The sequence below is a fragment of the Poeciliopsis prolifica genome, unplaced genomic scaffold, assembly GCF_027474105.1.
Source record: "Poeciliopsis prolifica strain line A6 unplaced genomic scaffold, Auburn_PproV2 SCAFFOLD033, whole genome shotgun sequence".
In the NCBI taxonomy this organism is placed as follows: Eukaryota; Metazoa; Chordata; class Actinopteri; order Cyprinodontiformes; family Poeciliidae; genus Poeciliopsis; species Poeciliopsis prolifica.
In genome coordinates, this window is record NW_026562408.1 from 4,797,871 (window position 1) to 4,813,433 (window position 15,563).

The 15,563-nt window shown below is 37.6% G+C and overlaps 2 protein-coding genes across 3 annotated transcripts in view; one reads left to right on the plus strand and one right to left on the minus strand.

The window, feature by feature from the left end:
- Positions 1-7,794, minus strand: nsrp1 (nuclear speckle splicing regulatory protein 1). Of its 2 annotated transcripts, none has more exons than XM_055051420.1 (7): positions 7,693-7,794; positions 2,789-2,879; positions 2,634-2,690; positions 2,397-2,525; positions 2,044-2,251; positions 1,583-1,685; positions 1-1,497 (listed from the first exon to the last, which is right to left on the minus strand). In XM_055051420.1, the coding sequence occupies exons 3-7, from the start codon at positions 2,643-2,645 to the stop codon at positions 684-686; spliced, it is 1,266 nt and encodes a 421-aa protein (XP_054907395.1). In that variant the 5' UTR covers positions 2,646-2,690; positions 2,789-2,879; positions 7,693-7,794; the 3' UTR covers positions 1-683. The 2 variants fall into 2 exon arrangements, with proteins under 2 accessions (XP_054907395.1, XP_054907394.1); XM_055051419.1 differs by lacking the exon at positions 7,693-7,794 and adding an exon at positions 3,784-3,820.
- ssh2b (slingshot protein phosphatase 2b) overlaps positions 7,373-15,563 on the plus strand; it is a 21,005-nt gene continuing 12,814 nt past the window's right edge. Inside the window, exons 1-2 of the mRNA XM_055051418.1 lie at positions 7,373-7,625; positions 11,983-12,026. Of these exons, the coding sequence (XP_054907393.1) occupies positions 7,563-7,625; positions 11,983-12,026 (107 nt within the window). The 5' untranslated portion in view covers positions 7,373-7,562. The remainder of the gene's footprint in view (positions 7,626-11,982; positions 12,027-15,563) is intronic.

The window sequence follows — 15,563 nt, forward strand, 5'->3', positions numbered from 1 at the left end:
AAAAAAATACCTTGGATGTTTTTATTTCAAGTGTGTTCAAATTTCTTGGTAAGATTAGTTTTTTTGCAGTACAATAATTGCAGAGAACTGTTTCTGCATCACATTTTCACACACGTGAACGTCAAAACACAAATAATTCAGGCAGCAGAAGGTTGAACCAGAAATTTAATTAACTCATTGCCCACTGAAGAGATGAAAAACCGAAACTTTTCCCAAGTATCCATCCAATTGCATCCTGGTAAAATATCTTAAACTTCTCTCATAGCTAATGGCGGCTGTTCTGAACCCAGGAGAATAAAACAAAACTCATAAAAAGCACTACACTTACTGGATTTTACCCAATGTGTACCGTTGGCTTTTTTTTACTGACCTGAGTTTATTTCAACCTGCATTTGGCCTGTAAACTCTTCAACAATGTGTTTTCATGTGAAGGGGGATTTTTTTCCTCTTCTGAGGGATATTTACTCATTTCTACAGTATTTTGAAAAGTTAAATAAAGTGTTTAGTTTGTGCTCAAATCTGCAGACTAGATGGTTCAAAAACTATGAGTGAAAGGAGTATTTACTGAAGTTTCAATGTTTTTTTTGTTTTTTTTTATGAAAACACTACAACCTTATTCTAAACATATGAACTCAGATGAAAGTCGAGTGAAACGCAGAGATGTTCTTGAGTTATGCATGGTGTCAGTCCTCCTCCTTCTCGATGTAGGTCTTATTTGCAGAGCGGGCCATCTGTCGGGCCATGTAGCGATCTCGCGCTGAAGTCACAGTCTGTTCGGTGCTGCGCTTTGCAAACTTGTTAGCCTTTTCCTCTGCCTCCTCACCCTCTTTTTCCTGTTTGTCATCTTTTTGCTTTGAGGCCTGCATGACTGATTCTGCATCATCGGCATCTTCCTCATTCACTCCTGCCTTTTCCCTCTCTTTCTTCCTCTCCTTCTCTTCCTCCTGATCTTTGTCCCTCCGTTTGTCTTCTTCTGAATTCCTCCTTTTATCCTTCTCACCATTCTTCTCCCTCTCTCTTGGACTTCTCTCCCTCTTCCCATGCCTTTCTTTAGGACTTCTTTCCCTCTTTCCATGTCTTTCTTCCCTCTCCGAATCCCTTCTGCCTCTGCTTCTGTCATCGTCTCTACCCCTGTCTCTGTCCCTATCCTTCCGTCTGTCCCGGTCACTTCTTCTGTCTCCATGTCTGTCGTCCCTTTCCCTTCCATGGTGTCTGTCTCTGTCTCTGTCCCTCCCTCTGTCTTTGTCTCTGTGGCTCTTCTTATGTCTGTCTCTGTCCCTCTCTGTTCCCTTCTCCTCTCCACTCCCGGATGAAGGCGACCTCTGCCTGTACTGACGATTTGAGTGACCTGAGGCTCCACCTGGTTTATTAAATCCAGTCTTTGGCTTTTGGTCCTCCTCAGAGTCGCTGCCTGAGCTGAGGATGTTCTCCTGGGCTGGAGGGGACGGAGCGGGCGAGGTCCTCTCAGCTTCCTTTGATGATTCTGAAGGTTGATTTCTATGGAGTGAAAAAATACATTAAGAGAGATTAAGATTACCAGAAGCTTTAAAAATAATAGTGCTTTAATTTAACTTAAGCTAACTTGTTAGCTGAGCGATCTGGGATCTCCTCCTCTCCAACAGTCTGATTCAGCAGGTGTCGATAGAAGCCGCTCAGATCTTTCTGCTTCCTCACGTCCAGAGCAGCTAAATGGAAAAAAACAAATATGTATAAATCATTTCATCTCTTCCATAAATATGAAAGACCCACTCACGGAAGACTGTATAGTCAGTCACTCACGCATCAGAGGGTTGACAGAAAAAAAACAGAATAGATGTTTGGGTTGTGCAACTGCAATAAAAGATTACATCAATTTAAGGCATTTAAATAACTTTTATTTATATATATTTTTACCTTTGGTCCTATTAGGTGTAGGGGCTGCTGTAATTAGCTTGTAACTCAATAAGTGAACTAAACTAAGACACAAACTTTGTTTCATTTAAACTCAGAACAATGTGATATAATAAGTGCAGTGCGAATGCAGATGGAAAGCATTATTCCAACCTTCTATCTCTGCCTGTCTTTTCTCTCTCTCCTCTTCCTCCTTCTGCTCCTCCAGCTTCTTCTTGTAGGCCGACGTTACGTAGGCCTCTTTATCAGCAAACTTCTCCCCCTCTGCCTCCCTCTCCTTCTGAATCTTCCGCTCATCTCTCCGCTCTTGTTCTTTCTTTCGCTCCTCCACCGCTTTCATTAATTGATGGATATATTTAGGCTGTAACATGACAAACAGGCAAAAAAAAAAAAAAGTGCTCTTAAGGCTTGTGGTTTGTTTTTTATTAAGCCACACCGAAATGAGACAACCGTTATAATCAGAGCAGCTACATGCATCAGACAGCGTTTAGCATAAGAGAATTTACCCTTTTGTCAGCTCCTGTCAGGACTTTCTTGCTGCTCTCGAGTTTCTGCTTTTGCATGTCATCGTAGACTGCATCGTAGTCGTAAACGGTGCTGTCCTGCTCCAGGGCCTTCTGCATCTCCAAACGAGTCTTTGAACAAAAAAAAGGGAACAAAGAAAAATGGACAGACTCCAGAAAAATAGCAAATTGCAGAGAAATGACACTTCACAAAACCAACAAATATTTTATTTCTCCCACCTGTTTCATCATCTTCTTCTTGATAGCCTCTTTCTGTAGAGTCTCTCCAACTGACGTCTGAAGAATGAAACATGACATTTGGTGTTTGGTAGAAATAAATTAAGTTTTCCCCAGCATTGGCTACTGACACATAGTAAACTCAAATGTTTACCCACTTCGTCATCTGAGTCATCTCCAAAAACTGAGTGTTTTGGCAGAATTGTGTTTTTTGAGCCTCCTTTCTTCTGGGGCAAGATTAGCCCATACCTGAAGGACAACAACAGCGTTTATTAAACTCTGTCTGGTGGTATGTGTTTACTCTAAGGGTTAATCATAAAACAACAACCGGTATTAAGAAAAGACGATGATCTTAGATGTTGTAGACAGCATACTTATTGTGAACATTGCTTTCTTCATGAAGAACTCAAACATTATAGTTAGGAGAAACTATAATGGGTTGAGTAATAGTCTATGTCTTTGTGACAATATCTTCAAGTTTTAAAGAGAAGAACGTTCAGTTTTGCAGCTATGGGCACTGTTCACGAAAAAACGTGAAGATACAATCCAAAAACAATGTGCATTTTTGTGTGTTCATATTAAGGAATTGGGAGAAACTGGCACCAGAGGAATGGATATATACACAAACTATAAATGTACACAAACAGCCCAAGCTCTTTCCTACAGTCAGATGTATTAGGAGATATTTACGTTCACTAGTTAAAACTATAAGCACTTTGCGAATTGCAAAACTAACGAAATATTCAAGCACACAATGGACATCATGCTAAACACTAACGTATCAAAGATTTGTGTTTTGCACACGATTTGTGGCTTTAGGGTATAAATGGGACTAACCCTCTCCGATTACATTCACGAGTTAGGTTACAGTTAAAAGTTACCTTTTAACTAGTTTAAAAAGAAATACACTTTTATAAAAACTGACGTTAAAAAGTCATGGTAAACGAAAGCTACCTCTCTGGTGTAGGTTAGCAGCGTAACGTTAACTGTTTTCAAACAGCAGCAATACAAATCTGCTATTTTTAATAATTCAGTGAGTCCTATATTAACATTACAAGAATAACAATATCAGAAACAACACCAAATTGATTTATTCTAAACCAGAAAAACATTCACTCGTAGCTTTAGCCTTGTTAGCTTGTTTGTAACTCACTGTTTTGTAGGGAGCGCCATCTTTACCCTGCTGTCTGCGATCGCGCACAGCAGATTCGACACACAAATGTCACGAAAGTATTTTACTGCACAAACTAATAAAAGCTATAACGCAAATATTTTGAAACATGAACACAACCACTTCAAACACGAGGTGTATTTTTAGTAATATATTTCTCTAAATAAATTAAAGGAAAATAGATTTCGGAGTACTTTGAAATTAGAAAATTCCAACAGAAATGTCCATTAGTCATTCATTTATGATTATTTGTTTATTTATTTTTTGGCTTAATGTTTTAAAAAGATCTATACGTCATATAAATTTTAGTATTGTGTAGCGTTTTAATATCTTATTAAAGGCACATGTGTTACAATTGATTCTGCCAATAGGGAGCGTTTTTGCACCAAAGTAACATGTTAATTTAAACAATATAAAGATGTTTAGATCCAAACATAATGGTAGCTCTGTGTAAGTATGACAATTTCTTTGCATTAAAAATATTTGTTCAGCATGTGAGACTTCAGGTGTTTTCTGAGGCTTTTCGTTGCTTATTGTGTGGCCACTCATACTCCTCTAAGCTGATACATGTTATCACATTCAAGGTCTAAAAGGTACTTGAGTTCATATTCAATCAATTGATGCATGTTTGTCGGATTAAAAGTACATTTTGAAAACAACATTTGAGCTGGTATTTAGCATATAATTCAATAAGGTCACATTTCTTTACTTTTTATGTTGTACAGAAGAACAAAATGTCAAGCTTTCATTGCTGTAACTGGAAAATCATCATAATTAACAGAAACTAAGACTTGAAAACATCAACTTGAGCATAATTAATCTCAGTAATCTGTTTCACTTGCTGAATTGTGTTATCAAAATAGCAAACGTTTCAATAACATTCTAATTTATTATGCATGACTCTAATGATTGGTAAGAAGAAAACAACTGCTGAAACTACAAACAGGGCTATTTGGTGCCCTATTTGTAGTTTGCCTCAACCAAATAAGGGAAACATACAGCCAGATTAGATCACAATATCTCCGTGTGGGGCCCAGTGTGAGTCCAAATCTGCATAGAGTGCACATTGTGATAAATATGATACTATTTTTATGAATTAATTTAAAATTAATTAAATTTTGCTTAAACAATTTAATTAATTTTACTTTATATTTTGGGGGACACAAATGTATTGCACAATTTATGTGCTTTTGACGATAAATTTTGTTTTTATTTTTTGTTGTGTGGTGTTGCCATTGCTTGTTCAAACATAGTGAGATTCAAACTATATCCAACAGAAATAAATGATTTAGCAAATTAAAATGATTCTAACAATCCTGCTAAATCCAGTCAAGTTTATCAAGTTAAGATGGCCACAGGTCTTACTGAACATGCATGGAGCCTGTGGTTTTTTGGTGTTTCAAATACAATAATTAATACTAACAGGAGGCCCAGGGATACAGTATATATCTGTTGAAATACTGTAAAAATTAAAAGTGATTTTTCTATCATTGTCAGAGTGGAGCAGCATGAGCAATAACAGCATCTGCGGACAGAAACTTTACACGGTTTCATTGCTGTCTCACCTGTTTCTGTAAGTGTTAAGCCATTATGTTGGGGCAGATCACAGAGCTCATGGCTCACTTGTGATTTAACCTGTGGTTTCATATTCCCACAGCTTCCTCTGAATGAGTCTAAATCCAAAGACTATTATCTCTGTCATAATCTGCATCTCATCTCCTCTCTGCACTAACTGCTAATCCCCTTGGTACAAATAGAACAAACAAAGCAGCCTGACACACGAATGAAGAGTGCTGATAGAGGGAGCTCAGATGTGAATGACTAAAACGACACGCAGGCAGTCATAAAGACAAAGGATGTTAAAAGAAGGGACAAAAATGAGATCTAAAAATTCCTTCTGATGCTTTTGAATGACGCATAAATAGAAGAGAACTGACATCAACCAGGAAATGATATGAATGGTTTGAATATTTGTTTCAGATTGGCTCCAAGTGTTGTGATTCATCGCTTTAATCTATAATTTTTTGTCATTCCTGTCTGATTATCAAAATGAAACCAGTCTGCAAACAGGTCATAGTAATAACTACAACAATTTCCTTATATGCATACTGCTGCACAGTCTGGTATCTGGGCTGTGCTGCCTCTTTCAATGACACACATACAAGTGCTTGTTACAGGCTATGCTTCCTGTTATCATCAATCTGTGCACGGCCTCAGGCGGTGAAGATAACACTGCAGCAGTACAGGTTTAGACAGACAGGCTACATCACCAGAGTTGTGAAATGTAATCCAACTTCTTATAGCCACTACACTTTGTATATGCAAATGTAAAAAATGTACGAGTTAGCAACCGTTGGGAAAACAACCATATATCTTTCAGTGAGAACTGCAATGGTTGGCTCCAGTAACACAGTTTTAAACTAAAGCACTAAAAAATAGCAGCATGCCAATGGTTATTTTTTAAAGTGATCTATTATCTGTAAATAAAGTCTTTGTGTATTATGACAATTTTCTCATAAACATTTCTCACCAGCTCTGTGGTGAACTGCAAGCTATGGTGAATCACAAATGTTTTAACTGAAGAAACGAGAAGTCACAAATGCCATCTTTGAATTTGTCACTGTTTGTACTTTCCCTGGTGCTATTGCTGTTCATTTTATTCTTTTTACGTATTTAGCAGCTGTGTCTGTTGATTTGTTTTTCAATAGTTTGCATCTCCATTGTCAGAAATCCCTGTACAGATGTTTTAATTTTTTTAAGTCTCTATAATTTCCCTAGTCATTTTTATTATTCGTGGCTTTTCTGAGCCATTTTCAGAATTTGTGTTATAATTTTGAATAAAGCTGAATCTATTGTTACCACAGATAGAAAGTGGTGGGTTTTAATACTGACCTTTGTGTGCAGTTTTTTTTTCCATGAATGCATAAGTCTTCTATTTATACAGGTAATAAGGTTTTGCCATACTTGGTTATTTAACTCCGTGGTAAATTTTGTGTTTTTGATAATTTCTCATACATTTTGTTTCAGGTACAGAAATAGGTTAAGATATTGTCACTTGCTTTGACAACTGATGATACAAATTAATTTTGCATAATATATTTAAATGTTTTCCTTCACAAAATGTCTAATTGCTTTTCGTTTGTCTGAAATGTTAGATAAGCGTATTTGTACTTCAGTTTATCAAGAATTGCATTGTGCTCCCTACTAATAGGGAGACATGCATCACTAACATTCTTCAGCCAACTGTTATTTCAGTTACCAACAATTTTCCATGACCATAAGACATAGTTAGATTGTAGGTGGACTATTAAATCCCAGACAAAGACTTATTTATTCAGTTTAATCTAGTTTTGTTCAATTATACCAGGGGTGTCTCAGGGACATATTTGTGTGTATCTAATGATTGACCGTATTTGTCAGGAAAGAAATTCAAGTTTTTCAATTGAAATTCATAACTATATTGTTAGAAGTGAGATTATTGCCAGCCTGAGGCACACGTCTCACGGCTGCTTTGTTTACACCCGGCACTCAGACGGTTAATCGAGATTGACAAGCCAGGGATAGTTGCGCATGCGCAGCTGAAATTGACAGAGGAAACAGCCGGGGAGTAGTCAAACTGTCCGCGACCAGAGAGAAAGAAGAGGAAAAACAGCCAGAGGAAACAAATAACTCGGCTTCTCCGGAGGTTTTCCCCTCTCAGGACAGCTATGCTCGTCTCGACGCCATCGCTTCCTCACAGGTGCCCCCTTCCCGGTCGCTGAATGGCGCTGGTTACCGTACAGCGTTCACCGACCCCCAGCACCAGCTCCAGCCCCTGCGTTTCGGTGAGAGCCGCTTTCATTTTTGCTCTTAATTTAATCCACCCTCCTCTTCTGTAGCTTCCACTGTCACCTTAAGCCACATGTTCCCGTCGTCGAAGGCGGCCCGCGGCTCCGTTTCCGCTGTCTTTTTTAACGGCTGCTGACTGTCTCCAAGTGCTTTGCCTTTGTACCCGTGCGCATGCGTGAAATATAGCACATCATTTTTCAGTTAGTTACTTAATGCAAAGTAAACCTGCTCAGAAATTGCCTTCTGGTCTGTGTTGGTCGATTTTAGTTTCCAAAGCATCACACTATTGGCTTCCAGAGAAATTAGGCTTTACGTAATTTCCCGTTAAAATGGCTGTTGTATGTACATTTCCAACCAGATAAAAAAGCTTATGTTCTACTCAGATCCTTAACTAAGTTCCTCTCTTTTATCTGCTCTACATGTGTGAGGCATTGTTTCGGCTCAACGAGAACAAACAAAATGCCATGGGATTTGTGCTTCCTCTTAAAGGAGTTATGTGAACTTTCTTTGTATATGGCCGAATATGGACGTGTGTCTATGTCTTTGCATGTCTGTCACCTCCCCAGACACACTCTGCACAGTCTTCCCCTCTCTTCCTGTTTCTGTGTGTGGTGTTGTGTTGTGAAGGTAGTCCCATGCAAATGAGAAAGACAGGTGTTTTTGGAGTTGTCCTTTCCTTTGGAGGTCTAAGGTCCAGAGAAACAGGAACCACCTGAAATGAGAGAGGAAGTAATCTACAAGCAAACTTGTACACACACACACACAAAATCAGGCTTGTGTGCACACTTCCTGTGTAGGTGCAGCTGTTTGTGTACTGTTTGTGACGCCTTAGGCAGTGAAGTTTACAGATTTTTTTTTTACCAGTGCATGCTTGCTCAGAAATGCGAGTGTCATTGTGTAATTTGAAAGACGCATGCAATCTGGAGAGGTTAACGTATATTTTTGCCACTTAATAAAAGTACATTAATGCACATAGTGTTAGTTATTGTAGTTATACACTTGAAGTTGTGCAAATTGTAAATTTTGAAGAATATACTGACAAAAAAAAGTTTTGTTTTTTTTTATGCTAATCACTAATCAGAGGGTCACTTGTCCGATTTTAATCTCAGGCCATTTCATTGGGTTATCTCTGCAGAAAGATTATTTTGTCTAGTGAGTGGTTGTTCTTCATTTTTTCTTAAGTTTACATAGGTAATTTGTTTGTATACCAATACTATAACTTTTCTGCTTTAAAGAAAAACAATTAGATCATCCATCCTGTGATCTGGTTCCCTTTCTCCAGCAGTCATTGGACATAAGGCAGGGTACACCTTGGACAGGTCACCAGTCCAACACAGGGCAACAAACAGGCTTGACAAACAGGTAAAACAGCCACAAGAGACAGAGATCAATGAACAGAACAGTCAAGTTTTTGGACTGTGAGTGGAAGCTGGAGTCTTAAAGAAAACCATAGGAGAGAATATACAAACACAATGCAGAAAGAGCCCAGGTAAGGATTCGAACCCGGAACTTTCTTGGTGCAAGGCAGCACTGCTGACCATTGCTTCACTGTGCTTCCTCCTGTCACATCATACCTTTGTCATTGATTTGTGGCAACACTGTGAAACTGCTGAAAGAGCCATGGCTTTCATGGTGCGAATCTCCAACACTGACCCAAACCTACGGCATCCAGTCAAACATAATTGCTAAAGTGTTTCAGAATTACAGTTTCCTTACAAGTAAACCATTATTACATCAGATTAATAATCTATTTGCTTTTCCCCTGCTATGTTCCTGAATAAGACGCTGATGATAAGTTACTTTTTAAACAGAAAGAATTTCAGTCTTAGTACAATGGCCTTGAAAATTGACCCCTTGCCTTTTGTGTTCTGAGAGGAAAACAGGTTCTGTGAGTAGGCATAGTGATAACCGCCTTGCTGTGCACACACACATTTGTCTTGTTTTCCTCAGGAATCACAAAAACAAACAGCATAGATGAGAGAATGCTGCAAATATTAGTAGCCAATCTGAGTTTTAATCTCATTTTAGAGGTTTTACTTTTGACCCAGGGAAAGAAAAGCTGCTTAAGTAATGGAGTAAATGGTAGGGAAGTGCTTTCAGGTGGAAATATGCTTTTACCTTGTGACCTATGCTCAAATACTGCAATAACAAATTGCACAGCTTCCCGTATTTGAATATATATGATGTGTGTTCTGTGAAGACGTTTAATGAAATGCCAATTAGCTGTTTGCCCTCAACATGTTTATTGTAACATTTCCTTGAACTATCCCTGAGTTAGGGGAAATCCATCGTGTGACGCACACATGCTGAAGCCATCCGTTGGCCTCTTGATAACAATCTTTTTAGTATTTTTCTAATGAAGGCAGCTAATGCAGGATGTTGTACATGAGCAGAAACTTGGGTCCAGTTTCTGTTGCCCCTTTTGCTCAGGGCTCACATTTCCATTCAGCTTGGAAAATTCTCACATTTTCATGTATGCAAAATCTTTGTTTTCTTATCCAAACAAAGCTCAGGTGGTAGCAGCATGTGACACGCCTGCATAAAAAAAACCAGAGATCCATCTTCTGACACAAAATCAAAACCTACCGTCTTTACGATAAAGTTCTTTACATTTGTGCAGTCATTCAGAGAGCTTTCTTTTTGCTGATCACTGGTATAACGGATTTTTTTCCAAAATTGTAACTTGTACAATATTTAAATGTGATCCAACCAAACGTATATGTATAAAAATTAGAGCTTTTTAGGTTTGTTCACTGATGCTTTGTTTATTTCTGTTCAAATAAGCTATGAACAGAGCAATCATGTTATTGTGCTCATGTTTCCAGCTGCTCATAGTTTACCCCAGACATGCATCTGTGCTTAGGATTTATTTTAACTGTCTCCTAGGCTGTTCTGTCTGACAGCCGACAATAGAAACCTGCGGATATGTTGGCTGAAAGAGGATGAGCACCACCCGTTGCGGTTATTTTATTAAGCTACAGCCATAGCAGTGTTGTCAGAACCGCCAATGATAGTTTAACGCGATTTTAATCTATTATTCCTAAGATGGCTTGGTCAAAATCTTTCTATCCTCTTTCTACTCTGGGATACAAAACATGCCAAGGTCATGTTTACAATTTGCATGAATGAATCAGCAAATAATACTCCATTATAGCTTTCTTCCTTGCTTCAGTCATCTTTTGTCTGTGCTCATTGTTGCCCACCATCAACCTATCCACCCTTGGCTTTTGTAAAGCTGCTGATGTTTTAGTAATGTCGTTAAGGCTAGTTAGAATAAACAAGATAAGTACCAGGCATTAGAAGATAAGCACCAAGTGTTCATCTGCTGCCAAGCCTAGGCTTTTTCATTTAACGAGGCTTCATATTACGTTTATTTACTCTTTGGCTTTCCCCATCTCCCTGCTTGTTGGTGTTTGTGTGTGTGAAAATGTTATTCTCTGCTCAGCCACACCTTAAAAACAGAATGAGATCATTTTCCTGCAGAGTGTGTAAATTGAGTTGGAGCTGAACTCTGCCCCCTTCGCATGTCTCTGCCAGGCAGCACTCTACAGATGCTACTTGTACTTTTATTCTCTTTGTGCGACTCCTGTGTGTGTGAATGTTAAAGTTGCTGTTTTTTCACCCATCATAATAGGTTATTTTTTTATGTTTGAATATAAAGTTTTTGGAATTCTGTCTCTTTTGAAACTCACTTGGTACATGACATGTATGTTTTTTTATTATTATTTTCTAAATCATTATTAAATCAGCTTAACAGTGCAATTTCATGACAGCAGTTCCAGTAGTAATTGTCTTCCTGTTTCCACCTATAAAACAGAAGCAGTGGTTCCTCATTTGGATCTGGTTTGAATGCCATTAACAACTTTGACACAATTTTTTTTATTTTTGATGTTTTCCAAACAACAAAAATTTATTACAGATCACAAATTGTGCCTTACAAAGGCTGCCTTTAGTTTAGAATAATACACTCCAGATTTGAGAATTGTGTTACACATTTTAAAATTGAACAAATGCACAAAACTGTGAAATAGTTTTTCCTTTTATCCACTGTTGAATGAAGGCCAATAATCTGTTGTTTGAATTTGAAAATGCATTCAGTTTTTAGAAAAGGACATTAATAGTTTTTGTGATTCCATATTTACCTTAAACTATAGCTTTGTAATGTTAGGAAAATGTGAAATTCCAATATCTTTGTTGTATTTTGCAATAGAAATGTAAAATCTGATGAAACCAACAAACCTCACTCTTTTTTCATTTTCACAATGATGCCATGGCTCTCCTTAGATATTAGCATGTTTAATAAAGAATGTACATTATATTTTTTAATCTGATATATTATTTGTTTGTTCCCAGGAGTCCGGTAGTGGGGAGGATGATCGCCGCTCTCAGCCGAGGAGGTAATAGTTTCAGCCCCATGTTTTTTGTCTCGGATGAAACTCATTATAAATTCTGTGTGTGTGTACAGTTTGATTTCTATGTCCTAAATCAAATGTTGTTATACCACCTTAAACTTGTGGTTGTGTGATGCGTCAGACCATCTTTCTTTGTAAATCTGATGTGACTGAGAGCTGTTGCTGCTGTTGTCACATCTCAGTCCATGGTTGCCCCTCGCTGCTGCGGAGCTAGAGAGTTGGTTTACCCGCTTTCACTCAAACACAGCTGTAACTGCTTTTGACCCAACAGTGATCAGTAATCACATCCGTTGCCAAATGTGTTTAAATGTTGAGCACTCTTACTTCTTTGTTAGATTTAATCACAAGTGAAAGCCTAAAATCCTTTGATGGTTATTTTCTGTCCGTCCTTTAGAGGGCAGCAGCGCCTGTGATGGGCTGATGTCAGTATGTGGGTCAGGGAAGCTGCCCTGCTGATCCAGGGACAGATTGGTAACCACTCCCAAATTCAGAGCATTTGCGTGTCTGTCTGGTCATCAGAGCTCTGCGCCATCCCTCTGAGAGAAATGATTGTCTGTATTTGTGCAGCTGGCATGGAAGTCTTTGCTTGCCCATAAGGGTTTATTATGTACGTGTTTACTTAGTTGAAGGTACACGATCGGATGTCATGTTAACTTTGAATCGTTTAATACATTTTACATTCAAATCCTAATAAAGACTGATATGATCTGAAAGCTAAACAATTTCTAAAAATTTGAAGATTTGTAGTAAAATAAGGCAGCATCTGGCTGATTTTATTTTTTATTTTTTTACCTCATGGTATTTGAGTTCTATATAGAGGATCTATTATCTTTTTTTATCATTTAATTTCATTCAGTTATTATAGAATGTTCAGTTTGAAGACTTGGCACTTTTCTTGACTTAAAAATGATCTCAGACCTTCAGTGATGTTTACTTCTGTTTCTGAACAGCACCATGCGATCAATAAAAATGCTTTTAGTTTAGAGAAGTAGGAGATAAAATTTCTTCTTTAAACTTGTTTAAGGGCGATGCTACAGAAGCTGATAACTGGAGGTTATCTGAAATCCAATTTTTGGTGTCTGAATCCAATAAAAATGTTCAACATGCTATTTTCCAGGTTTAATGTACTCTGATAACAGGCTTGAGAAAATGTCTGTCACTCATACATTTCAAATGTTGTTTTGAAGATATTTTTATGTTGTTTATGTCTTGGCTACTAAAATAAAAACAAAACACTGTAAAATTAAGTTTATTGAATAATCTGATGGTTATCTGTTTTATTTCTGTAAAAAGAACTGTACTGTATAAGAAATGCATACTAATTTGCTGTCAAACCAGGATTTTTATAACCAAAGGTTATAATTTCCAAATTTTCAACTCATTTACTAAACCATTGTAGATCAGTTGATCTTTCTTGGTAGTTAAACATTTGGTAAGCATCATGAAATAAATAATAACAAATTAATAATAAATGAATTAACGATCTTGATGAAGAACTTGTATTATTACACCATGTTTCCACTAATTGTGTGAATAGGCTCATATCAGATATGACCCAGGATCTAAACAAAGTAACGCGAAGCCACCTCCTGCTGATTAACAATATTGATCAGATTATAGAAAATTGTTGTAAATCACAGCAATTCAATGTGGAAATTAAGTGGCACATCATGGCTGAACAATGATGTGCCCTGGAAGATGACTCCTTTTCACACTTAAAAAAAATCAAGAATAAATTGATCAAAGGGGAAAAATAATCAAATTCTCAAAGGCTGTGATGATCACATCCACTTGTGATCTGACTTCTCTGTTTGCTGTTCATTGAATGAAAGTCTTTGAATTTAATGGGGTATTTTGGTGTGCCTGCATGCAGGTGTATATTTTTAATCGGTCTTTTCATCTTATTAAACTACCTTCGCCCAACTTGCCCTGCCCTCGGTGGGTTTTGTAAACTGGCCAGGTTGCTGTTTTGATGGTCAAGAATCCCTGACAGCTGGCATTATAATTAAAGTGCTGTCCCAACTTTTCTGCAGTCTTCATTTATAGCTCACAATAGAAACCTTTGTTTCCTCCCTGGGACTTTTGTTTTGATTTGGAGAGCCACTGTAACCAGAAGTAACTGCTGGTGGAGAACCTGAGTATTATCCTCTACCCAAAGCTGAACAACGCCAATATAAAATTCTCCAGCTGTCACCAAAATAGTGGAATCATAGTAATTATAGTCATTTAGTGGGACAAAAGTCAAAGTTTCCACATGTATGCCCATGCAGTGCAGGATTTTTAACCTGAAGTATTTCTTTTTTTTCTGTGTAAGAGTGGTTTTGTATAATATTGTTTATTCAGATAAATATAAGCATAATTTCTTAAATACACGTGTAAAGTTTTTCTCCCTGATAATTCCTAGGAGGTGGATAGACTTGTTGAAAGAGTAGCTTCACTATTTTTTTTATTTGTTAGGATGCCACAAAATAAAATATGTAACATCTGAAACATTCATCCTAAAAAAGCTGCAGGGTATCAAAGAGTTAATTTCTTTAAGAAGGCTTTTAATTTAAGTAGGGATTCATTTTGTTAATAAATAGAGCATCTTTAGAGTGCAACTGTATATCATGTTTTTTTTAAAAAATATGGCCCAGGGAAGCAAATCTAAAAAAATATCAGAATGGGTTCCGCAACATTGCGCATGATTTTGGTATAAACAGTGGGTTCATTGTGCTCATAAACAAACATAAATCTATAAAATCTAATCCCAACTATATCTTAGTCTTGGTACAACAATTCTGCAATGTTAAAAATAACACATAAATCCAATCTGACCAGAGCAGAAACAAAACCCTTGACAGGCTAGTGTTGGTCCAGCTCTGTATTTTTCCTAAATACTAATAGAAACTTTTAATTGTGTTTTTTCTTTATTCTCTTTGTCTTTTAAATCTGCATCATGATGCTCTCAGATGGGTCTTGAATCAGTCGGCATTCTGAATGAATTTTTCCAGGGATCTGAGCGAGTTTATTCCTATTGACGTTGCTGAAATGTGTGTGTCATTCAGACTCAGATGTGGTGATGCAGCGGTTGTGCCTACGTAAGCGAGGCCCTCTGCAGCGCTGCTGATTAAACCTTGTGACATCAGCACTCTATGGCGGTAGCTAAAGCAGCAGCATTCACTGGCTGACCCACAGAGGGGACATTACAAAGAGACTGAGGATTTAAAGATGATTCTCTCAAAGTTTTGATCAGTATTTGTGATCCCTTATAAGCTCACACTCTAGATGGAGAAAAAAATAGAATGAGGGTTTAATTCAGCATTTCAATTCAACCCTGTTGTAACTTGGTGTGCAGAAAGTATTTTACATCATTGATGAGACTGTTAATCTGATTTAACAGCTCCTGTGATATTCCTGCTGAATACCAATACCTAAAAGTGGTTCTGGTGCAGTAACAGAACCAAACGCTGATTCTGATTTATTTGGTCCCATAATGCTTGATTGAAGATTGGCCGTACAGGCCGTAGAGTGTGTATTCTT